Below are 26,847 nucleotides of genomic sequence, written 5' to 3'. Positions count from 1 at the left end.
ATTTTGTTGCATACCTGTCATCAGTCTCACAGCTAAAAAGTGAGCTCAATAGGGGCAGGAACCTTGGCTATCTGATTTACTGCTATGTTCTCACACACCTCGCACAGAAGCTGGCATATAGTTGACACCCATTAAACGGAATAATGAATGAGGAAGTAAGAAGAAACTAACAAAACACTGGCAGAGTGTAGGCTCTGGATATTAGGAAAAATACATACATACGTAGCTACAAATGCAGATACACAGACATATATTATAGATTAAAAGATTTAGTAGAAATACTGAATATGAAATTAAAATGATATATTTATAAAGACTTGATGGTGTCATTATATACTAATATACCTTCAAGTAACTTTTGAGTTTTTATGGTTGAAGAAGTCACTTTTAAAAAAAGCTGATTCAGGGGCACCTGGGTGGCTCAGTCGGTTAAGCATCCGACTTCGGCTCAGGTCACGATCTCGCGATCCTGTGAGTTCAAGCCCCGCGTCGGGCTCTGTGCTGACTGCTCAGAGCCTGGAGCCTGTTTCAGATTCTGTGTCTCCCTCTCTCTTTGACCCTCCCCCGTTCATGCTCTGTCTGTCTCTGTCTCAAAAATAAATAAACGTTAAAAAAAAAATTAAAAAAAAGCTGATTCATTTCCCTTATTTGGAAAACTAGAACCTGTGTACTTTATAGGACTGTTGTATTGAATAAGGTAATCTATGTAAAGAAACTAGCATAGTGCATAACCCATAGTAACAACAAAAATGTTCACTTATAATGTATCCTAAAACTGCCTCTTTAATTCTGTTATAATTGAACTGAATACAACAGTATTTTTTCATTCATTTTTTTAAAATAATTTTTTAAAATGTTTATTTATTTTTGAGAGAGAGAGACAGACAGACAGACAATGCAAGTGGGGGAGGAGCAGAGAGACGGAGATGCAGAATCCAAAACAGGCTCCAGGCTGTCAGCAGAGAACCCTACATGGGCTTGATCTCATGAACCATGAGATTGTGACCTGATCCATGAGATTGTGTGAGTTGGACATTTAACCAACTGAGCCACCCAGGTGCCTCTCATTCATATTCTTAAGATTGATAATTTCACTTTTAAAGAAAATGTTTATTGTAAAAGACATTTGTTTTGGTCCATTCATTGTATGTAAAAAAAAAAAAAATAGAGAAGATTGTTTGGGCTATGTAAAGGTACTTTGCCATCAAATCTCTAAATCCTCACATTTGGGGAAGTGACTGCAGGCCTGAAGTCTGCCTGACATGAAAGTTCTCATTAACGACCCTGCTTGGTGCAAGGCATCCTACAGATGGAAGAAACCACTCACGGGCAAACAGCATGCAGAACACACTAAAATAAAAATTATCTGACATCTCAAACTGAGGCAACAGCAGGGTGATCCATCAACAACAGCCAGTGTCTGCCCCACAGGCAAATGAACTGCCGTCCACAGCTAAAGAGGTATCTCTGAACGTGTCACCAAGAAGCTATGCTACCAGATGATTTCTCAGTGGAGAAAACACTTGAGCTTTGGAGAGAAAAAGAACTGGGACGAGTGGTGCCTACATTACCATGTATACAGTACATGTGCTCTATGTGGTCAATTGGGCTACAAAAGAAATCAGTATCAAAAAGTTCAAAGAAGATAAAAGTAGGCTGGAGCCAAAGCAATCTGAAATATCTAGCAGAAGGAATTACACTCTATTATGGAGGAAAGTCTGATAAATTAACCTCGAGACTTTTGAACAAAAAGAATGACAATTCTTGGTGTAAAGAACGATTTTAAAATGTTAACACAGAGCAGTGATAAGAAGGCCTTTGAATTTCATTGACTGGTAAAACCTAAGATGTGTGTGTATGTGTTCATGGTTGGGGAGGGAAGACTAACAGGTTTTCTAATTTTTTAGTTTGCAAATGTGAGGATGATAGTGGCAGGGGAACAAAGGGAGTCTCCTACTCTCTACTTGATTCATCAAATAAAAGGATGTTTTAATGGCAAACAAAGAAAAATAGAGAAAATTAATAAAACCATACATTAGTTCTTTGAAAAGATCAACAAAATTGGCAAACCTTTAGCTTGACTGACTGAAAATACTTTTCAAATATGGAGAAGACTAATTATAATCAAGAATGATAAATGGGATGTTACCATCTACTTCACAGGGAAAAAAGAAAAGTATTAGAAGAGAACACTATGAACAGTGGTATGCCATCCAATTAGAACACTGAGATGCAATGAAAACACTCCTAGAAAAGTCATAAGTCACTGAAACCGACCAAGAAGAAATAGAAATCTGAATAGGCCTAAAGAGATTGAATTCTAAAACCTCCCACAAATAAAAGTCCAGGCCCAGTGGACTTCATTGGTGAATTCTACCAAACATTTAAAGAAGAGTTAACGACAATCCTTCACAAATTCTTGCCCCAAAAGGAGAGAATACTTTCCAACTCATTCTATTGGAAACCACAACACTAGCAAAACAGCTATCTACTACCTTTATAAAATAACTGATATTTTAACATCAAACAAAGAAAACAAAGCATATTATTGCAGAACAGTCCTTGTTTAGAAAGGGTGTTTGCATTAACATACATGTAACTCATATTTTTAGAAACATTTATACTGTCCTTATTTTGCTTATTTTTCTATAGATTTGTGAAAATTTCACTATAAAGAGCCAAAACCAATCACTAATCACTTAATATAGCAATAATCACCATTATGTATTTTTTGAAAAGTATAATTAATTATTGCTATAAATAGGAATTAAAAAGAAATTATACACAGGAACATTCACTGTAATATTTTCTTATGTAAAAGGTCACTACCAGAGAACATGCTGACAATTTCATTCCATAGAGACTTTGATGACAATCTTTCAAAAAACTGAATTAAACAAAAAGTCACTAAATAAAAAAAATGAATATATTTTTGAAAGCAAGCATATAAAAATACATGGACTAAGGGACCTTTGTTGCTATCAAAAAAGAAAAATAACGAAAACAAGGGACATAATGCTGCTGCTCACTGCTTTTGTGTTTTGTTTCAATGGTATCAGGGTGGCCAGGTCAAAAGAGCTGTTCCTTGTCACCTGCAGTGGGGTCCCAACCCTTGAGGATCCTTGAGGGGTACGGGTATGTATCACGGCAGACCCAGGCAACTCAGGCAACTGCTCTCAGCCTGCTCTCAGGCTGCCAAGAGTGGACAGGCAGGAACTCCAAGTGGGGCAGTTTCAGCCCACTGCATAGTGGGGAAGCATTCTACAAAACCCATTCCCCCAGTTCTTCTACCTAGCAGGAAGAAATACTAGGTCAGACAGCAGGACACCACCCAGAATGTGATCCCACTCATGAGCACAGTCACTGTGCATTAAACTATGGTTACCCCCTTGGGGTGCCTGGGTAGCTCAACTGGTTAAGCGTCTGACTTCAGCTCAGGTCATGATCTCACAGTCGGGGAGTTCAAGCCCTGCGTCAGGCCCTGTGCTGACAGCTCAGAGCCTGGAGCCTGCTTCAGATTCTGTGTCTCCCTCCCTCTCTCTGCCCCTCCCCTGCTCATGCTCTGTCTCAAAAATAAATAAAAACATTAAAAAAAAATTTAAAATATAGTTATCCAATCTTTCTCCCTCATTTAGGGTTTATAAACTCTTCTCTCTTTGGTCTACTCCACCAGTTGGCAGTAAACTCTGGGTTTGGCCCTGGATGGACAAAGGTCCCTTAAGTCTCATGCCCCTTTGATCTATATCATTTTATCAGACTTCTCTGAATTTAAGCTTCTGAATCAGCACACATTATAATAAAAATGTACTGCTTTCTTTTTCCATTATTCCCTATGTATGTATCTTGTGGACTTCACCAGAAGGTGAGGTTGTGGGCCAAAACAAAATCCAGATAGCTCTCTTTTACTTTTTTCCCTAAAACTGTGTACTGGCTCCTCAATTCCACTGTAAGACATAAAAGTCACTTGTTCTATGTGCATGTGTGAGGGGAAGAGATGACGTCAGTTTATAGTCTGCTATTTAGTATACTATAATAGCTGCCAGGTGGAAGGGGTACCTTTGACAGATGTTAATAGCATTCTAATGTTACCTACCATATCTCTTTGCTTTATTATTATTTCCCTTCCCAATTCATCTGAATCTTTTTTCCTTTTCATTTACCCTTACCTTAAGTCTAACAACCAAACCTGATGGAATCTTTATAACTTGTTTTTCTTTGCACACGGCATACATCGTAGGGTTTATCAGAATCCACAAGCCTCTTGTATGATTCTGCCTCAACAAGAACCTCAGGAACTTTGATTCAGACTTAGCTTGGGGAAGATCACCTACTTTCCTTCTCATCTTTGAAATTTGGTGGTTAGAGGCAGAACGGGTTTCTCACATCACACTTAGAACCAAAGTGTCATTAGGCCACCAAAGAACAGAATCCTTTAGAGGAAGAGTTTAATTAGTTTTAAGGTGGTTATAAGTTTAAAAACAAAGAATATATAAATTAGGAGAAAATAAGTAAAAACTTACTGTTATTGGTACATCTTTTGTTCCTGAATTTAATAAATGAAGGTTTAAAACTTTTGGTAGATCTGTTAAAATTGAAGAGAAGAAATATTTCTTTAACAGAAGTGCTTTATGGCAAACTAGAATTTTACCTTATTAGATATCAGATTGAATCTATTCTAGAGTGTGAAAAAGAACTATAATCACATTAATAAAAAGAATGTGATTCCACCTAACTCATAAATAGCAATCACCTTACTCACAAGGACACTGTATAAGAACTGTCCCCTCCTAAACAACCAGACCAAAAATCAGAACAAAACATATTTTTTTAGTGAAATTAGACATTATTACTAATCTTTTAGTTCTCGAGGAAAGCATAAGGAAGCAAATTAATAATGTTAAATTATCAGTGTGAAAAATCTAATTTTCAAAAAGGGGTCTCCAATCCTCAACAACCAACTTCTAATTACATATGGTCCATAGAAATCCCAAATTACGAGTATTTCTATTTTTTCCTTAATAGATCCTTTAACTTGAGCATTTTCAATTTTAGAATTTGAATTTTTTCTTTGACCATCTGGGACATAATTTAACATTATGCTATTATAATGCAACTGAGTAATCCATTTCTAAATAAAAATCCAGAAGTAAAGCTCCCCCCACCTTTTATTTACTGTTAAAAAAAGGAGTAAGCATAACTGAATAGGTGAGAACTTGGATTTAAAAACTCAGAAACTACTTTGCGCCTGAATATTCCCTTAAGTTATCTTATGACCTTGCTTTCCCACCTGGTAAGCAATGGTAGCCCTCAGAGGAATGGGGTATTAACCTGTGAGGGCTTGAAGTTCCCCAAAGAAGGTTTCTATAAGATCATGCAACCCACTGACAAGTAATTTCAAAGCTGAGCTACAAAGGGGTTAAAAGTAGAGCCATTCAGCACTGAACAGAGGCATTTTTGTTTTTTAAAGACTTATAAAAATACTGTCTTCTCCCCACCCCCCCCCCCTTTTTTTTTTTTACCTTGTGTTCGTAGTGTACCAAAATCTAGCATTTCAGTTGAGGAATAAATTCCAGGAGCTTGGAAGACAGCAAAGTAAACCATTAGATTTTTCTTTGCCCAAAGTTAAGATGTATTGAATACAAAACAAATGCATTTACTGTTCCTCTGGTTTTCTACTAACCTGTTGTAACTTCTACCTCCACAGGAAGGATGATAAATTCTGTGCTGTCTGAAGCATTTGTCTTTATTCTGATGAAGGCGGTGTGATTATCTGCTTCCCTGGATGAAAAACTGGCTCTCATCACTCCCTTGGTTTCATAAGGAGGAATTTCCTGACAAGTTAACAGACCATAATGTAGCACGGCTTTTGTGATGGTGCAAAAGCCACCATAGTTTTTTGAAGAAAACAACATTGACTGAGGATGCATTATTATTTTATATACCTACTAAGAAAAAAAAAACAACAACACACTGCCATTTAAATGGATATATTCCATGGATTGTAACACATACTCCAACGTGAAGAATATTACAATGTGAAAGAAGCCCATCTTAGAACTGAGGAAGCATGATATGTAAAATTGAGCCAAGTGAAAGAAATAAAATTTTCAGTTGCAAAATTATCATTAAAAGATAGAATTAATCTATAAAACCAGTTATCTTTTAGTGTGATGCTTGGACATATAATTCAGTACTAAGATTCTCCACCAAATAGAGATGTCAGCATTGGAGGGAAATCCTTTTCTAGAAATCTACAGGAATCTCTTTAAATAATAATCAAGAGAGCTTGGACTCTCTCTGTCCTTTCATTTAAAACCTAACACAACAAAGCTTCTCAGGCAAATCCACAGTTGACCAACTGCTTTCAATAAGTGTCTTAGCAAGGAAGAGGGAAAAATTTTGAGGCCTGTAATGAGAGAACACTGACAAATACACTAGAGGGAAGATTTATTGGGGCAAAAAAAAATTTTTTTTTGAGATGGATTTCTTTTCCTGGTTTTACAACAATCTGGCTTGCTTGGGACCATCAGAATTTCTCTGCACATACCTTCTGGCATATTTAAGGAAATCCCTGTGTTTTAGAATTTATTATTCATCTCACTTACCTCTATTCTCTTAACTTTTTAGCCTCAAAGTAGGAAAGAAGTGATTGGAACCCTCCTGGGGCCACAAGAGATGCACCATCCACTTCCCCATCTCTAGGGAGCTGACTTGGTCTCTGGGCTTTTCTTATGTACACTGAAATGGGCTGAGGGTGAGGTCAAGGCCAAATGACTTTTATTTTTACTCTACGTTTGTAGGAAGAAGAATAACTTTATCTTTTCTTGTAGCCACTGGGATTATTAAAACATTATGCCATCTCTGCTACCATTCATTACAGTTCTTAACTAATTAGAAATATGAATTCTCTTATGTTTATTAGATACCAATTATATTTCACCGTAAATTCTTAGCTCTTCTATGTAGAATTATAATACAAACTTAATAGCTTATAGTTAATTCTCCGAAGCATTGTTTTATATACTACTTCTCTCAAAGGCTTTTCAAACAGTAACGTAATTTCAAGATAAAACATTTTTGTGAAAGGATATAAATGAACCATCCATTACATATTCCTATTTGCCAGTGTGTTTCTATATCTGGGGAGTTAACCAAATCCTGACAAATTTGTTTCTAATTGCTCAAGTGAACATCCTAGAAATGTCCCTTCTGCCTCCCTTCCTTGGTCGAGACTGGTCAGAAGACAGAACAAGAGGCTACGTGTGTTTAACAGAGCAATTAATAAATAAATCTGATCTTCAGAACTCATTCATAGTGGTAAAGTCCGTTGTCTTCAATTATGGATAAGCAATGATTAGAGTGCCCTCAGTATAAGAACTGTGTTTACTGTGCCTTTCCCCTCTTTGATTAAAGCTTGGTAACAACATTTAAAGAAAAACTCTCCTAAGGCAGGAAACTTCACAAATAAGGTAGTTGCTACACATACATTGATTAATATTTGCTGGTATTCTCTAAGAAACAGGGGTTCTCTAAGCATTGACACAAACTAGTGTTAAATATTCAATAATATTAAAGGTGGATGTAGATCACCTAAGAATTTAAAATTTTCTATGTCATCACAAGGGCTTGACTACATTCCCTCCGAAAACATCATCTCTATCAACAATAAGTCTGAAAGTTCAATTCTCTACCTCAAACATATAATGGATCCTTCCCAGAGGTTTTTTTTTTTTTTTTAAATCTTAGTATAAAAAGCACATTATAAATTGTTAGAGTCAGAGACAACTTTACCAATATAACTCTGTGGATAGTTGAAATCTCTTCCTTTCTACACAGTGGGTTAAAGTTCCTACCAATTTTGTTCACTGCTCTTTCCAAAAATTACTTATACTTTTCTCTCCCTGTATCATCCAATTTTCAAGAATATCTGATGTAAATTTAATATTAAGATATAATTAAGGGGGAGTCACCCACATTTATTCATGTGATAGGAAGTTAAACTATTTTCTGGTGTATTTGAGAAAGTAATTGAGAGAGAAATATGCCAGCACTCACCCACAGTTTTCTGGTGCCTCCTTGTTGACCTGTTGGGAGTTCTAGGTGAAGATCTCCTCCACTAGAGTACATTTCTACAACCTGTGATGAAAGGGCACATGATGGTTAAGCTCAAAATCATATTCTTAACACAAGTGATTTGCCGTTATATAGAAATAAGTCTGACATCCTATGTCTTAGAAAAATTTAAAAATGTTTATAGATATAAAAGTAGGATAAGTCTCATGTCTTATCACTGGAGTCAGTGCTTCAGATGTGTGAGCACTGGTGATTTTTTTTTTTTTTTTACATTTATTTATTTTTGAAATACAGAGAGACAGAGTGCAAGTGGGGGAATGGAAGAGAGACAGAGGGAGACACAGAATCTGAAGCAGGCTCCAGGCTCAGAGCTGTCAGCACAGAGCCCGATGCAGGGCTCAAACTCATTAACTATGAGATCATGACCCAAGCTGAAGTTGGATGCTTAACCAACTGAGCCATCCAGGCTCCCCAATGGTGATTATTTTTAATTAAAACAAGGTAAATTTAAAGCATTAAAGTTAGAAACAGTATAGCTATTTCAGACACTGGATTAAAGAAAATCTATCCATAGAACACTTTTTATTTTCAAAGGAAAAATAGTTTATGGAAATTATCAAATTTTAGAAATATAAATTTTATATTTCTTGTAGTTACACAAATGCTTCTTTATTCACACATTTATAACAAGCTTTAGCAGATCTAATAACCACTATAATTGTGAAATAGTGAAGAATATGTTATTCTGAGATATATGTAACATTTTTAAAGCACTATGACAATATCTGGTTTCTCTTGGTGGCAAAACCATAGGAACCATTAATAATACCTCTGTGGCTTGTATCTATACTCATGATTTTTAAAAACTATTTTGCTGAGGTATAACTGATATACAATAAACAACACATATTTCAACTGTACAACTTGATAAATTCTGACATACATATACAGGCGTGAAGCTACCACTGCAGTTAAGACATTAAATATACCCATTATCTCCAAATTTTCTTCATGCCCCTTGCAATCTACCTGTCTCTCTCTGTCCCCCTATATCCTTAGGCAACCAATGAGCTGAGCTCAGCCACTCTAGATTAATTTGTATTTTCTAGAGCTTTATATAAATGTAATCATACAGTATATACTCTTGTGTCAAGCTGCTTTAACTTGGTGTAATTATTTTGAGATTCATCATGTTGTCGTATGTATTAATAGTTCATTTCTTTTATTTTTATATATGTAATTTATTGTCAAATTCGTTTCCGTACAACACCCAGGGCTCATCCCAACCGGTGCCCTCCAATGCCCATCAACCCACTTTCCCCTCTCCCCCACCCTCCATCAACCCTCAGATTGTTCTCAGTATTTAAGAGTCTCTTATGGTTTGCTTCCTTCCCTCTCTGTAACTTTTTTTTCCCCCCTTCCCCTCCCCACTAGTCTTCTGTTAAGTTTCTCAGGATCCATATATGAGTGAAAACATATGGTATTTGTCTTTCTCTGCCTGACTTATTTCACTTAGCATAACACTCTCCAGTTCCTAAATGTCCATCAACTGACGAATGGATAAAGAAGATATGGTTTATATATACAATGGAATATTACTTGGCAATGAGAAAGAATGAAATCTGGCCATTTGTAGCAACGTGGATGGAACTGAAGAGTTCATTTCTTTTCAATTTTATGGCTATGCCACAATTATTGATCCATTCACCTACTGATGGACATGTGGGTTGTTTCCAGTTTTTGGTCATTATGGATAAAGGTGCTATGAACACTGCATTGTATAAGTCTTTGTGTGAACATCTGCTTTCTTTTCTCTTGGGTAAATACCTAGGGATAGAATGGGTCATATGGCAGGAGACTTTCCTTTTTTTTTTTTTAATTTTTAAAAATGTTTATTTATGAGAGAGAGAGACACACACAGCATTAGCGGGCAAAGGGCAGAGAGAGATGGAGACACAGAATCCGAAGCAGGCTCTAGGCTCTGAGCTGTCAGCACTAGAGCCCAGTGGAGGGCTCAAACTCACAAACAGCGAGATCATGACCTGAGCCAAGTTGGACGCTTAACCAACTGAGCCACCCAGGTCCTCCGTTGGAGACTTTCCTTTCAAGGCAGGTAACCCTATCTCTTAAAAAGAAATAATATATTTAATTAAATTCAAATGTGGAGTGAAGTAAAAGAATGGGTGGAAAACCTTCACTTGTTTTATCACATAAGTCCTTCACGAATACATAAGAAAGGACAATGCAGGAAAAACAGCAATGCTTTAGTATGAACTTAAAGGTTTTGCGTGTTATGTTGTTAGAGTAATGCATTTAGCAAAAACTAACAAGCTAAGATTTTCTAAGTATTCTTACCCGCCTTTTGATTTAGTACAGTGTTCCCCTATGGTCCCAGTTGTATTGACAGTAATACCATCTTTTTTTTTTTTTTTTAATGTTTATTTATTTTTGAGAGAGAGTGAAAGCATGTGAGCAGGGAAGGGGCAGAGAGAGGGAGACAAAGATCCAAAGCAGGCTCTGTGCTAGCAGTGGAGAACCTGATGTGGGGCTTGAACTCATGAACTGTGAGATCATGACCTGAGCCAAAGTTGGACGCTTAACTGACAGAGACACTCAGGTACTCCAATAGTAATACCATCTTAACTGATGGAGTAACTGTAGAATCTTTTCTGAAAAAACCAGAAGACATCACATATTATTCATTTCAACTTCCAAGGTATTAAGGAAACAAGCCTAACAATGTGTGGAAACAGAAGATTAAAGGGTAGACTACTGATTATCGGGAAAGGAATAAAGAAATGGGTACAGAAAAAGACTACATTATAAAATTCAAAGGAAAGATCACATTAAAATTAGGAATGTGACATATCACTGATTTTAAGTCCAGTGCTATTTATTCTAATTTAATAAAGTGTAGAAAAAAAACGAAGGCAAAATATAAAGAATATAGTTTGTGTAAAAAATTTTTTTTGCAAAGAGTGTTTATTTTTGTGTGTCCACATATATGTGTACAAGTGCCCTGAATGAGGTCTGATCTGGTGCACCAAGATCATATAAGTAGTATCTATGAGGAGGGGCTGGGACTGGAGCTGAGCTAACACAACAGTTACCAGATACCTGGAGTTATTTACATTTAAAATTACAGAAATAAAAGAAAATAAATGTTCAGTTTCTTAGCCACCCCTAGCCACAAATTCAACTGCTCATTAGCCACGTGTGGCTAGTGGCTGCTGGACAGAGCAGATACAGACACACCATCGAAGAAAGTTCTAGTGGACAGCACTGGATTAAAAAAGTAGAAGTTCAAGGGGAGTTTTGCTTTACATGTTTGAGTTGTTAACATTTTTTTTTTTCAGTGAGAACATACTAATGGGGCTGTGTTTTATATAAAATAAATAAATCACATACAATTTCCTGTTTACAGTATTTTCTTAAATTTAAGGATAAGACTAATGGCACAGTATAACCTATTGTAGAACCATCAGGTTAAGAGTGCCTTTCAGATAAATCACCTATACTTGTGAGGCACTGAGGTGGCTCAGCTGGTTAAGCATCCAACTTTAGCTCAGGTTCATGATATCCGAATTCCTAAGTTCAAGCCCCACATCGGGCTCTGTGCTGACAGTGTGGAGCCTGCTTCAGATCCTTTGTTTCCCTCTCTCTCTGCCCCTTCCCTGCCTGTGTGCTCTCTCTCTCTCTCCTCTCAAAAATAAATAAACATTAAAAAAAATAATCTATACTTTTTCTAAGAGGACAGCTTTGGTTTTTCCAATTGCTCTCCTGCATGCTGGTGAAAAGTCCAGTGTGGTATACATTCTTGAATTAAAATACTATAACTAGAAAAAGCCTAGATGAACATCAACAACAACAAAAATAAGTTGACCAAAAACAGTCAAGGAAAGAAAGCAGCAGGAATTTATTTATGAGGTTTCTATATAATTTCTGATAAAAGTTTGCCAAAACAGAGAAAGTACATTATTATCTAAATTTAGCAAAAGGATATAAATGATCGCGTGATGAAGAGGAAATACAAATACTTTTCACTTGTAAAAACAGGTCACAAGAGACTTTTCTTCTCTTGTAATGAAAATATCTAGCTAAAAATAATTCAAATTTGGGTAGAGTATTTTTATTAGTAGTTATGCTCACCTAATTGTTAGCCAAATGTTGGGAAGAAACCTCTTTTTTGCTACCTTAGCATATAATTTCACAATTCAGGCTCTAAAAATCTCATTTTTTTCTCTTCTACATTTTCTTTTTCATTGTTCATGAACATTTCTACCGGGGGTTCTGGGATAACAAGAATCAGTTTGGTTGTCAAAGCTCTGTAGCTTACTACAATATGTAGTATTTTCCCTCCTCCTGTTATGTTCAAGCTACTGTTAAGGCCTGCAGTACTGGTCCTAAAGAACTTTGGGGAGGCTGGGTGTGGATATTATAAACTATTCCAGAAAGCATCCACATTTCCTTTCAACCAGACAACGCAACTAGAACCTACAGTGGCAGCAAATGACACATAGTTGGAAGTCTCCCGGGATGTACGGTGGGGATTTTAGGAAACATATAAAGGAGTGACACTTGCCACTCTGACTATAAAAGAGACCAGGAACTAGTGAGGAGAGATGTCAAATTTGAAAACAATCAGTACCTAACAGATTGAGTAAAATTAGGAGTTGGATTATCTTATCTTATCTTATCTTATCTTATCTTATCTTATCTTATCTTATCTTATCTTATCTTATCTTATCTTTAGAGAGAGCAGGGGAGGGGTGCAAAGAAAGAGAAAGAGAGAGACAGAGAGGGAGAGAATCTTAAGCAGACTCCATGCTCAGTGTGGAGCCCAATACTAGGCTCAATCCCATGACCTTGGGTTTGTTGCCTGGGTGGAAATTGAGAGTAGGATGCTCAGCTGACTGAGCTACCCAGGCATCCCAGGAGTTGGGACTTTTTAAACAAAAAATAAGTTTGCTTTTAATCGTGATTCTATATTTACCCTTCCTCAGACTTTAACTTCCAGGCTGCCATCACCCAAAACTTATTACCAAAAATAAGTATGAACTGTTTTAAAAATTTACGTTACATCAGAAAAGCAATGGCCTTGTGTAGTTGAAAACTCTTAAGTTAAATGCAGACCTGCTAAACTGTAACACCAGAGAAACCACAGTTGTTTAAAAAGTGGTTCCAAAAAGTCAATACCTGGACTATTGTAATCGAAAATTCTGACCACAGCAAGTTGCATTAAAAGAATAACCACTCTTTGATACATCTATAAAATCCCATTATTTTAAATAGTCTTGCAAACTGTAACAAACTGAGATTTCATGATAAGCATTAATTTCCACCAAAATGTAACTCATTCAATATCATCAACATAAACTCACCTGTAAAGGCTCACTGTGAGGATTGTGTATATTTATTATAGGTGAGAAACTGCTGTTCACAGGGACTCTGGCCCCAAGGAATGGCCTCAGTCGATATGGATTTGGAACTCCAACACCAAACACCTATTTTAAAGGAGAAAAAAATGCAATCTGGGTTAAACTCCAACACCAAATACCTATTTTAAAGGAGAAAAAAATGCAATCTGGGTTGCTTTCATAGCTAACATTTTTATAGTTATAACTGATTGATCTAGGGAAAACTGATGTGTCTTATTTAGATGGAAAAATCCTGACTACCTTTAAAAAGAATACACATGTGGTTTCTATCCTTGATTTGGCTATATATTTGATTTACTACATATATGTGTATTTGGAATTATTTCTATAATATATTGGAAATTAAAATGATAGTAGTCCTTCATGAGCTCACAGAATAGACAAAAGAAGGCAACAGGGAATCAAAAGATTTCGTTATTCCAACCATGAGAAGAAGATGGATCTAGGGCTCAACTGCTCAAATCCAGCTCCAGGTCATTCCCACATGAGAAAGCAAGGTCCTGGGTTGACTAAACAGAATGAGCCCATCAGTCAAATGACAAATATTTCTTAAGTGCCTATGATTTGCTAGGCACAAATATATACAGTGTGAATGATTCAATAGTAAACAAGACAGATAATGTGCCTGCCCTCATGCAACTTACATTCCAGTATGAGGGGCACACTAAAAAACAATAAAAAAGTTTTTAAAAAATGGTAATGTGATATAGAATAACTGGCTGGGGTGAGGCTGGGATATTCTTTTAGGGAGCATGGTCAAGGTCATCTTCTCTGGGGAAGTGATTATGAGCTGATGCAAGATGAGAACAAACCAGCACTGAGAGTGTATTTGGGTGAGGGGAAGTATACAAAGGAAACAAGGCAGGAAAGGGGTTAACTTGAAGATCAGGAATAAAATGAGAAGCATGGTCAAATGGGATGGAATAGAAGGAACATATGGGAGTCAGAACCTCAGAGCCTTGTTGGCCTTGGTCACAAATTTACATTTTGCTCTGAAAGCAATAGGACGACATAAAGATTTCCATGGGGAAGTTGACTAGATGTGATTTATGTTCAAAGAAGATCATTCTGACTACAGTGAATAACAGACTATGGTAAGGACGGTGGAGGAGTGGAAGGCCTGTTGGAGGCTACGGTGTAACCCAGGGAGAGGTAATGGTGGCTTAGAAGAGAGCAGTGGCAGTGTGGAGGAGAGAGTTAGACTCAAGATATATTTAGGAGGCAGACTTTGTGAAAGACTAGATGTGGAGAGGTGAAGAAAAGCAGCTGGCCACTGAGGCTCTGCTTGAGAACAAACCGATTACAACCCTCAAGTAGTACAGCTTGGCCGTATCCACCTAAGTCAGTTAGGTTGCCCCTAGAGGGCAATGGTAGTAATATTCTTATGACAGTCTTCATTTACTCAACAGGTGTATGTTAAATGAGCATCATCTATATAGCACTTCTAAGTTATTCATCTACACAGGTTGCCTACTAAACAACTGTTAAAGACATATTCACTGTATATAAATACAAGTGCCTAACTAATTGGTTTACTGACACGAATTCTCAAGATATGTGGTATGTTCTGGGTCCTAGAAAAGAAATGTTCAAAAACAAAATCATAAAAACTGTAAAGTAAGACATTATCTAAGTAAGGAGTTAAAACACTGTGTTCTATGCGCAGTATAACACAGTGGTTAATAGGATGGTCTTTGTAGTTATAAAGGCATGGGTTTGAATCCCTGCTTAATAATCTATTAGTAGCATAATTTGAACAAACTACTTAACCTTTCTAAGCTTCACCTTCCTTATCTAAACGAATGAGAATAACAGTATCTATAACGCATGCAGAAATGTTTGTGAAGTACGTAGTATAGTGCCACAGAAGCAATTCTTCTTAACAATCTTGATAACCTTGATTATAAAAATCTTGACTCATAAGACATTAACAATCTCTAATAACCTAAACATTACACAGAGAAAATAAGAACAAATTTTAAGCAATCTATTCACTAAAGAAAAGGGAGCATGCACGTTTTAACTTTGAAACTATTATCAAGTACGCTTCATAAATGTGCAAAATAAAAATTAAAAAAATTATTATAAAATATTTTTTACTATTCTTTTGCCAACAATCTTACATTAAAACTTTAGCTATAGCTTTAAAAGATCATTTGTTCAGTCTCATTTATAGGGGCTAGTCACAGACATAGCAGTGAATAAAAATGCTCTCAGTCTAAACTCTCACATTTCCTATTATCCCTGAATTTTTAAAGAGAGTCATAGGATAGGTTGGAGATAAGAACGATATTTTATAAAATAAATAAAAGATTTAGTCCTGGTTCTTACCTGATAAGTAAATACCCCATGATTGGACGTGTTAATAAATAAAGTATTTTCTACATTTCCCACTACTCTTGCAAGAAAAACTACATCAAATGACGTATTTCCTCCTGGAAGTATTTTCTGAAAAAGAAGAGCAACAAATAAAGTTAAATGAGTAACTAAAAAATCCGATTATGCTGACCGCAATAGCTGAAGTTTGTAAAGCAATTATCTCACAATCATTTCCATGAACTAGCTTCTTCCACTGAAGGTTTAAGCTTTAAATTAGCCAAATTATTCTGCAATGAAAAATAATAAAAACGATGTCTTCATACTGATGTCTACAGTCACACAGCTTTATCAATTACCAATTAGATGCTGTTCATTCAACAATCATTAGGCTGGAATGAAGTACCTAATTACAGACTGTTCCATCATCACATAATTCGGTAGGAGTTGAGCTGAGGCTGAGCTTCTTATATAGATGTACTACTCTACAACTAAACAACAACTTGTACTATTCCAAAGAAGAAATAAGCCCACGCCTTAACCCCTTGACCTCTGTCAGCCATTCACACATGGCGCTGTATGTGCCAGCAACTTAAATTAGGAAAGAAGGCAGGAGTGACAATACGCACAGAAACTCACTCCTGTTTCTTGTACAGGTTGAGAATGTCATTGTAGTTAGTGAAATAAAACTTTATTACAACAAAACAATAGGGCTACTCCATGGAGTTCAAGGGACTGTGACTGTAGTTCTGTCTGTGATGAAGCCTTATGATGCATTTTAATGTGTAAAGTCATCAACCTTTCTCATTTGCCTCTATGGCTTGAACTCTAAAACACTCCCCAAATTGTAGCTTAAAATACCTGGCATTGAGACTTCTGGCTTCACCTCAGGAAGCAGAAAGCTGGAAAGAGCATTTCCTGTGCATTATCAACAACCAAAAGGATAATCTACAAAAATGTAACTTTTCTTGACCCTATCACAGAGTTTGCATATCAGGTAGCTCAAAATTTAAGGAAAGACAAGCACCTCCAAGGAGAGATGGAATGTGAGTAATGGCTCACCCATGGCAGAAAATGGGAAGATGAGGCTACCATATGAGGGTAAAATGAATTCAGCTAAAATTTTTATACACCACTAAAAGCTGACAGTGGGCTAAAATCAGAGTATATAACCCCTGGAAGCTGTAGACACTAGATGGAGGTTACATCTGAGCCAAAGTCAGTAAGAGAAGGATACCTGGTAAATCTCTAAGTAGCTTGAAATTAACAAACTTCTAAATAACCCATTGGTCCAAGGGGTAGTCACAGGGAAATTAAAATACTTTGAATCAACTAGAAATTAAAACACGACATATCAAAATTTGCTGGCTGCAGATAAAGCATACTTATTTTGGGAAACGCTTCAAATCAATAATCTATGTTTCCACCTTGAGAAACTAAAAAAAGAGTAAATTAAACCCAAAATTTCAGAGATCTAAAAATGTTGAAAAAATTGTTTACAATCAATGAGTATGGTATTCCTACTGACAAGTTTTTTTTTTCAATATATGAAGTTTATTGTCAAATTGGTTTCCATAACACCCAGTGCTCATCCCAAAAGGTGCCCTCCTCCATACCCATCACCCACCCACCCCTCCCTCCCACCCCCCATCAACCCTCAGTTTGTTCTCAGTTTTTAAGAGTCTCTTATGCTTTGGCTCTCTCCCACTCTAACCTCTTTTTTTTTTTTTTCCTTCCCCTTCCCCATGGGTTTCTGTTAAGTTTCTCAGGATCCACATAAGAGTGAAACCATATGGTATCTGTCTTTCTCTGTATGGCTTATTTCACTTAGCATCACACTCTCCAGTTCCATCCATGTTGCTACAAAAGGCCAGATTTCATTCTTTCTCATTGCCACGTAGTATTCCATTGTGTATATAAACCACAATTTCTTTATCCATTCATCAGTTGATGGACATTTAGGCTCTTTCCATAGTTTGGCTATTGTTGAGAGTACTGCTATAAACATTGGGGTACAATGCCCCTATGCATCAGTACTCCTGTATCCCTTGGGTAAATTCCTAGCAGTGCTATTGCTGGGTCATAGGGTAGGTCTATTTTTAATTTTTTGAGGAACCTCCACACTGTTTTCCAGAGTGGCTGCACCAGTTTGCATTCCCACCAACAGTGCAAGAGGGTTCCCGTTTCTCCACATCCTCTCCAGCATCTATAGTCTCCTGATTTGTTCATTTTGGCCACTCTGACTGGTGTGAAGTGATATCTGAGTGTGGTTTTGATTTGTATTTCCCTGATGAGGAGTGACATTGAGCATCTTTTCATGTGCCTGTTGGCCATCTGGATGTCTTCTCTAGAGAAGTGTCTATTCATGTTTTCTGCCCATTTCTTCACTGGGTTATTTGTTTTTCGGGTGTGGAGTTTGGTGAGCTCTTTATAGATTTTGGATACTAGCCCTTTGTCCGATATGTCATTTGCAAATATCTTTTCCCATTCCGTTGGTTGCCTTTTAGTCTTGTTGGTTGTTTCCTTTGCTGTGCTGAAGCTTTTTATCTTCATAAGGTCCCAGTAGTTCATTTTTGCTTTTAATTCCCTTGCCTTTGGGGATGTGTCAAGTAAGAAATTGCTATGGCTGAGGTCAGAGAGGTCTTTTCCTGCTTTCTCCTCTAGGGTTTTGATGGTTTCCTGTCTCACATTCAGGTCCTTTATCCATTTTGAGTTTATTTTTGTGAATGGTGTGAGAAAGTGGTCTAGTTTCAATCTTCTGCATGTTGCTGTCTATTGACAACAGTTCTAATGTCAATGAAGATACTCACAAGGCCTGTGGTTCACTACAGGGAAATTTATCCAGCCAGAGAAAAACTGGTTTCCTTTAAAATTTTTATGGGAATGTATGTAAATATTTAAATAATATCTTTCAAAAGCCCATGTAAGTTACAAAAGGTAAGGAAAATCATCATGAAATGCTTAATTCTTAGCATAACCTTTTGCTACTACCAGAACTGGACATCTAGTTTTGAGTAAGTACGTGACACATTGGAGATCTGAGTTTCTAATTCTGCCATTAACTGATTTTGAGGGGCACCTGGGTGGCTCAGTTGGTTAAGCGTTCAACTTTGGCTCTGGTCATGATCTTGCAGTTTGTGGGTTTGGGTCCTGCGTCGGGCTCTGGGCTGACGGCCGGGAGCCTGTTTTGAATTCTGTGTCTCACTCTCTCTCTGCCCCTATCCCACTTGCACTGTCTCTTTCTCTCTCAAAACTAACATTAAAAACAAACAAAAAACAAAAAAACAAAAAAAGAAACTGATTTTGGCAAGTCATTGAACCTTTGTAGGTCTCAATTTCTCCTAATTTCAAAATAAGACAGTTTTATTAGATGATATCTGAGATCCTAATTATTAAAGAAACCATAAATATGGCCAGTCTCACTGCTGAATTCCTATGGAAGATGGAGAATTTGCTCCATGATGTCATTTCTATTCGGTGGGAAAGAAGGTGGGGTGGAACAGTGAAGAGTCTAGATATGAGTACAAGTTCTCTTTGACAGTTCTCAATACCTATCAAGACTTGAGTACATTATTATCTCAGTACTTTAAGAAGATGTTGAGATAGAACAAATATTTCCTTTCTTCTTTTTTTTAATAACAGGGAAAATCTAATTCCAAGTGACAATGATATAACAAAACAGAACAGCAAAGTCAGACTCAGGAATGTAATCTTCCCATAAGAATTAATCAGATTTGCTACAAATCATCCTTTTATCCTCTTTCCCACACACTTTCTAAATTAGATGAATTTCGTATGATAAAAAATTAGAAAACAGTATAAAAAGTAACGAAGAACAAACAAGGTATGCTAGCTTTAACCGAACATTATCTGCAGCTAAGTATCTCTCACCTTTGTACCACAGCTCAGTCCCTGGCTGGCTCCCTTGGTGAGCTCATCCAGGTCCATGACTTTGTATCTTCACCAGTGACTCTTAAACTTCCATTTCAAGTTCGGTCCTTACTCTTATTATCCAAACTCAGACACCAACTGTCACTTGGCACTTGGACCTGGATGTCTAAGGACACCTCAAATCTAACACATCCAAAACTGAACTACTGATTGTACTCCCGAAACCTGCTCTATCCTCAGCCTTCTCCATCTCGGTTGATGGCAATTCTGTCCTTTCGTAGCTTGGGGAAAAAAACAGAGAGTCAATCTTGACTTTTCTCTTTCTCTTAGTCCCACATCAGGAGAGCTTATTGGCTGTATCTTCAAAATATATCCCAAATCCAACAGCTTTCTTCAGTTCTTCACTCTTGTCAGAGTAATTATCTTCTTACCATGGGGTACTGCAGCAGCTAATGTAACTGGTGTCCCTGATTCTCCCTTTGCTCTTCATTGTTTGTTTTTTGTTTTTTTACTTATTGAGAGAGAGAGCGAGCACATGCGCGGTGGAGAGGCAGAGGGAGGGAATCCCAAGCAGGCTCTGAACTGCCAGCATGGAGCCTAATGTGGGGCTTAAACTCACAAACCCTGGTATCATGACCTGAGCTGAAATAAAGAGTTGGATGCTTAACCGACGAAGCCACCCAGGTACCCTATGATCTCTTTTTGGTAAGTAGTGATACTTACAAAACGTAAGCTATCATTTCATTTTTCTGCTCAAATCCGTGAAGGCTTCCAAGTTCAATCAGGGTAAGAGCCAAAGTCCTCATATCATAGCTTGTACAGCCCTTCACAATCTACCCTACCTATTCCCCTTCACTTCTCTCATTCTTGATCACTCTGGCCTAGCTAACAACACTGTCCTCTTTGCATACAGGTGTGTTTTCACATAGGAGCCTTTATACTGCCTGTACCTTCTGTCTGGAATGTTCTTCCATATATTCCACTTCCTTCCATACAGTCCTCTCCCTTACCTCCTTCAAGTCTGTTCAAATGTCACCTTCTGAATGAGGCTTGCCCTGACTATCTTATTTAAAATTGGAAGAGTGATGGGGTGCCTGGGTGGCTCAGTCAGTTAAGTGTCCAACTCTTGGTTTCGGCTCAGGTCATGATCTCATGGTTCGTGGGTTCAAGCTCTGCATAAGGCTCTGTGCTCACAGTTGTGAAGCCTGCTTGGGATTCTGTCTCCCTCTCTCTTTGCCCCTCCCACTGGTCATCACTTTCTATTTCTCTCTCTCAAAATAAATAAATAAACATTAAAAAAAATTGGAGGAGTGATGTCACCATCATGGCAGCAAAAGACATTGTGTCTTTCTGTCCCTTCCCCGCTTTTAATGTTTTATTATTTATTTTTGAGAGAGAGACAGAGTGTGAGTGGGGAAGGGGCAGAGAGAGGGGATACACAGAATCCAGAACAGCTCTAGGCTCTGAGCTGTCAGCACAGAGCCGATGCGGGGCTCGAACCCACAAGCTGTGAGATCATGACCTGAGCCAAGGTCAGAAGCTCAACTGACTGAGCCACCCGGGTGCCCCTTTTGGTCCCTGCATTTAAGCTATGGATTAGATATCCATCCACAAACGGAAGTGCCTTTGTGGAAAATGTGGGATTCAGCACCATATGCCAGGGGACCTGGGAGTTGTCTCAACCACCTGTACATCTGGTAGTAGATGGACAAACTTTAGTATGGGCTACAGAACCAGTACATTTGTCCCAACCACTCTTGCCATGTGGGGAAAAAAATCTGTAGAGTACCGACCTAGGAAGATACCCATGGACAAGAGAGATATTGCAAAAGTCCAGCCTTTCCGGGGACATATTCCATTATGCCATTGAAACAAAAAACAAACAAACAAAAAAGTTTGGTCACAGTGGAAACCTTAAGAGGAATTTTCCCAGTGCCACTCCCTCTTCCGGAACTACCCTGCCAAGGCAACACTCCATGGGAATAAATTATCCAGCAGTGGTGACCTCACCCACAAGAGAAAAGGAGAGCAGTCAGTGAGTACCTGGCTATGTGAGTTGTGCAGGACATGGCATGGGAAACCCGTTTCTCTCTAGCGCACCCAGAGTACTGAGGCAGGACTTCCAAAACTGGAGGTGGGAGCAGAGCAGGAAAGGGACAGATAAGAATATCAAAGGGCATTAAAGGTACACAGTTCCTGCTGACTGTGCTCAGGACTTCAGCAGGAAGTCTGCCCATGAGCCTCTGGGAATACTTTACTTGAGGATCCCCATACCATAGGCACTCTAATGCCCTGAGTGCTAAACCCCCATCTCCCCTCACACTGCAGCTGGCTCCTGGTGCTCACTCCCAAGTGCAGTGGTGAGAGCAAGTTCAGTAAATGGACTGTTATCAGAAAAACAGTAGGACCTGTGGGTAAGGGAGAAACCACAAACTTGAGCACTATTTTCTGGAAAATCTAAAAGGTGGAGAAAACCCAAAAATAACAGCACTAACAAATATAACAGTTGGTGCTGTTATATTACCCCATCTGAAAACAACTAGTAAAGATTTAAAAATGTGTCTGTTACTTCAAATGCAAAAGTGGAAATGCAAAACTACAAGGAACATGAAAAATCAAAACAATGTGATCACAAATAGTAATTCTCCAACAACCAAAAGCACAGAATTTTGCAAACTAGCTGATAAAAGATCAAAGTAGTTCTTTTGAACAAATTCAATGATCTATAAGAAAATTCAGAAGGGCTGTTCAATGAAATTAGGAAATAACACACAAACAAAATGAAATATTTAACAAAGAAAAGAAATAATTTAGGAAAGAACCAAACTGAAATTCTGGAACTTAAGATTTCAATGGCTGAAATTAAATAATAATAATAAGAAAAAGCAATAGACAGCATGTGTGGCAGAGTGAAGCAAACAGAAGATCAAATAAGTGATCTAGAAATTTTGAGTTAACCCATTAGAGCAGAACAAAGGAAAAAGAGTCAAAAAGAGTGATGAAAGCCTATCAGGTCTATGGTTTTCCATCAAAGAACAAATATAATAATTAGAGTTTCAGAGAAGAGAGGGAGAAGAGGGCAGAAAGTTTATTCAAAGAAATAATAGGTGAGAACTTCCCAAACTTGGGGAGAAGCTTGGACATCTATATTCATAAAGCTAATAGATAACCCTATTAACTCAATGCAAAAGACCTTCTCCAACACATCGTATAATGAAAGTGTCAAAACTCAAAGATAAAAACAGAATCCTAAAAGTACCCAGGGAAAAAAAGATTGTAACCTACAAAAGAATTCCATGAGGCTATATTAGTGATTTCTCAGCAGAAACTGTATAGGCCAGGAGTGAAATGACATATTCGAAGTACTGAAAGAAAAAACTGCTAGCCAAGAATTCTCTTATCTGGCAAAGTTATCCTTCAGATGCAAAGCAGAAATAAAGACTTTCCTGGACTAACAATGCACTGGAGAATTCTGAGGGAGTTCATTACCTCTAGACTTGCTTTGCAAGAAATGCTGAAAAGAATTCTAGCTGAAATGAAAAGACACTAATAATGACACAAAAACATATGAAAGTATACAACACACTGAGTAAAGGTAAATACACAGTTAGACATAGAAAATTCTAATTCTGTAATGGGATGGTCTGTTAACCACCTAACTGTAATACAAAGGTTAAAGAAGAAGAGTATGAAAAATAATTATAGCTACTATAATTTGTTAATGAATATGAAATGTAAAAAGAGTTAAATAATGACATCAAGCATATAAAAAAAGGGGGAAAAATTAAAAAGGTAAAGCTTTTACACGCAACCAAAGTTAAGTTGCTATCAGCTTAAAATGGGCTGCTTTATCTGTAAGATGTTTTACGTAAGCTTCATGGTATCAAGAAGCAAGAACAGATTCACAAAAATTAAAGGGGAAACAGACTGATACCATGGAAAATCACGAGTCTTAAAGGTAGGCAGAAACAGAGGAAAAGAGAATCAGTGGAAATACAAAACACCCACAAAGCCATTAAGAAGATGGCATTAGTAAGTCTTTACATATCAAGAATAACTCTGAATGTTAACAAATTGAATTTACCAATCAAAAGGCACACAGGAACTAGATACAGAAATGAAAGGAATTAAAAGCAAAAATGAACTACTGGGACCTCATGAAGATAAAAAGCTTCTGTACAGCAAAGGAAACAATCAACAAAACTAAAAGGCAACCAACGGAATGGGAAAAGATATTTGCAAATGACATATCAGACAAAGGGCTAGTATCTGAAATCTATAAAGAGCTCACCAAACTCCACACCCGAAAAACAAATAACCCAGTGAAGAAATGGGCAGAAAACATGAATAAACACTTCTCTAAAGAAGACATCCAGATGGCCAACAGGCACATGAAAAGATGCTCAAAGTCGCTCCTCATCAGGGAAATACAAATCAAAACCGTACTCAGATACCACCTCACACCAGTCAGAGTGGCTAAAATGAACAAAACAGGAGACCATAGATGCTGGAGAGGATGTGGAGAAACGGGAACCCTCTTGCACTGTTGGTGGGAATGCAAACTGGTGCAGCCACTCTGAAAAACAGTGTGGAGGTTCCTCAAAAAATTAAAAATAGACCTACCCTATGACCCAGCAATAGCACTGCTAGGAATTTACCCAAGGGATACAGGAGTACTGATGCATAGGGGCACTTGTACTCCAATGTTTATAGCAGCACTCTCAACAATAGCCAAGTTATGGAAAGAGCCTATATGTCCATCAACTGATGAATGGATAAAGAAATTGTGGTTTATATACACAATGGAATACTACGTGGCAATGAGAAAGAATGAAATATGGCCCTCTGTAGCAACATGGATGGAACTGGAGAGTGTGATGCTAAGTGAAATAAGTCATACAGAGAAGGACAGATACCATATGTTTTCACTCTTATGTAGATCCTGAGAAACTTAACAGAAGACCATGGGGGAGGGGAAGGAAAAAAAAATGGCTAGAGAGGGAGGGAGCCAAAACATAAGAGACTCCTAAAAACTGAGAACAAACTGAGGGTTTATGGGGAGTGGGAGGGAAGGGTGGGTGGGTGATGGGTATTGAGGAGGGCACCTGTTGGGATGAGCACTGGGTGTTGTATGGAAACCAATTTGACAATAAATTTCACAAAATAAAAAAAAGAAAGAAATGAAATCCAACTCTATACTGTGTACAGAAGGCTCACTTCAGTTTTAAGAACACAAACTGGCTCAAAGTGAAGGGCTGGAAAAAGCCATTTAGTCCAAGTGGAAACCAAAAGAGAGTAGGGGTAGCTATGCTTTTACCAGACTAAACAGACTTTAAAAGCCAAAAATGGCCACAAGTGACAAAGAAGGTCATTAGATAATGATTAAGGGGCCAATGCTTCAAGAGGATATAACAACTATATATTCATATGTACCCAACATCTGAGCATCTAAATACATTAACAAATATTGACAGATTTGAAGGGAGAAAACAGACAACACAAAAATAAAGCAGAGGACCTCAATACCATACTTTCTTCAATGGATAGATCATCCAGACAGAACAACCACAAGGAAATGTTGGACTTGACCCATATATTAGACCAAATAGGCCTAACAGACATTTATAGAACATTCCATCTGATAGCAGCAAATACATGTTTTTCTCAAGTGCACATAAAACATTCTCTGATGCAGACCATATGAGAATACACAGAAAAAGTCTCATGGCAAATTTAAGAAGATGGAAATAATAACAAGTATATTTTCAGACCATAATGGTATGAAACTAGAAATCAACAAAAGGAAAGCTGGAAAATCTACAAATGTGTGGAAATTAAACAACATATCTCTGAACAACCAAGGGGTCAAAAAAGAAATCAAAAGGGAAACCTAAAAAAAAGATACTCAAACAAAGGAAAATGAAAACACAACATACCAAAACTTATGGGATGCTGCAGAAGTAGTTTTAAGAGGGAACTTTATAGTAGTAAATGTATATGTTAAGAAAACAACTCAAATAAACAGCCTAACTTTACACCTCAAGGAAACCCAAAGTCAGCAGAAGGAAACAAATAAAAATCAGAGCAGAAATAGAGAGCATAAAAACAATAATGAAAAAAAAAACAGTGAAACTAAGAGCTGTTTTCAAAAAGATAAAACAAAATTGGCAAACCTCTAGCTACACAAACCATGAAAAAAGAAGAGAATACTCAAAGTCAGAAATGAAAGAGGAGACATTACAATTGATACTACAGAAATACACAGGATCATAAAACACTAGTATGAACAGTTATATGCCAATAAATCGGATAAGCTAGAAGAAATGCATAAATGCTGAGAAACAACCTTCCAAGACCGAAACATGAAGAAATAGAAAATCTGAATAGACCAGTGAGTAAGAAGATTGAATCAGAAATCAACAATCTCCCAACATAGAAAACCTCAGGATAAGCTGGTTTCACTAATGAATTCTATTAAATATTTAAAGAAGAATTAATGCCAATCTTTCTCAAATTCTTCCAAAAAACTGAAGGGACACAACATTTCAAAACTCATTTTACAAACCCAGCATTACCCTGATACCAAAGCCAGACAAGAACAAAAAAGAAACTACAGACCAATACCCCTGATGAATATAGATGCAAAAATTCTTAAAAAAATATTAGCAAATGGAATCTAAAACACATTGAAAGTATTATATACACACCATGACCAAGCAGGATTTACCCTTGGGATGAAAGGATGGTTCAACATATGCAAATCAGTAAATGTGATATACCATATTAACAAAAGATAAAAAGATAAAAATAAAAGATAAAACATAAAAATCAAAAGCATGTGACAAAATACAACATATTTTAATGATAAAAACCCCCAGTAGACTGGGTACAGCTAGGATACAACTCTACATAATAAAGGCCATACATAAGGGTATGTATGGGTGGCTCTCTCGGTTAAGTGTATGACTCATGATTTTGATTCAGGTCACGCTCTCACAGTTTGTGAGACTGAGCCCTATGTGGGGCTCTGCACTGACAGCATGGAGCCTTCTTGGAATTCTCTCTCTCTCTGCCCCTCCCTTGCTCTCTCTCTTAAAATAAATAAACACAAAAAGATATCTTAGTTAAA

At 37.3% G+C, this 26,847-nt stretch overlaps 1 protein-coding gene across 1 annotated transcript in view; it reads right to left on the bottom strand.

The window, feature by feature from the left end:
• TMEM131 (transmembrane protein 131) overlaps positions 1–26,847 on the bottom strand; it is a 239,896-nt gene that overhangs the window by 68,673 nt on the left and 144,376 nt on the right. Inside the window, exons 6-11 of the mRNA XM_003983920.6 lie at positions 15,843–15,959; positions 13,455–13,577; positions 8,056–8,136; positions 5,681–5,831; positions 5,520–5,576; positions 4,521–4,582 (exon numbers count right to left, since the gene is read on the bottom strand). Of these exons, the coding sequence (XP_003983969.2) occupies positions 4,521–4,582; positions 5,520–5,576; positions 5,681–5,831; positions 8,056–8,136; positions 13,455–13,577; positions 15,843–15,959 (591 nt within the window). The remainder of the gene's footprint in view (positions 1–4,520; positions 4,583–5,519; positions 5,577–5,680; positions 5,832–8,055; positions 8,137–13,454; positions 13,578–15,842; positions 15,960–26,847) is intronic.

This window comes from Felis catus, chromosome A3, assembly GCF_018350175.1.
Source record: "Felis catus isolate Fca126 chromosome A3, F.catus_Fca126_mat1.0, whole genome shotgun sequence".
Classification (NCBI taxonomy): Eukaryota; Metazoa; Chordata; class Mammalia; order Carnivora; family Felidae; genus Felis; species Felis catus.
This window is presented reverse-complemented; position numbering and strand designations above follow the sequence as displayed.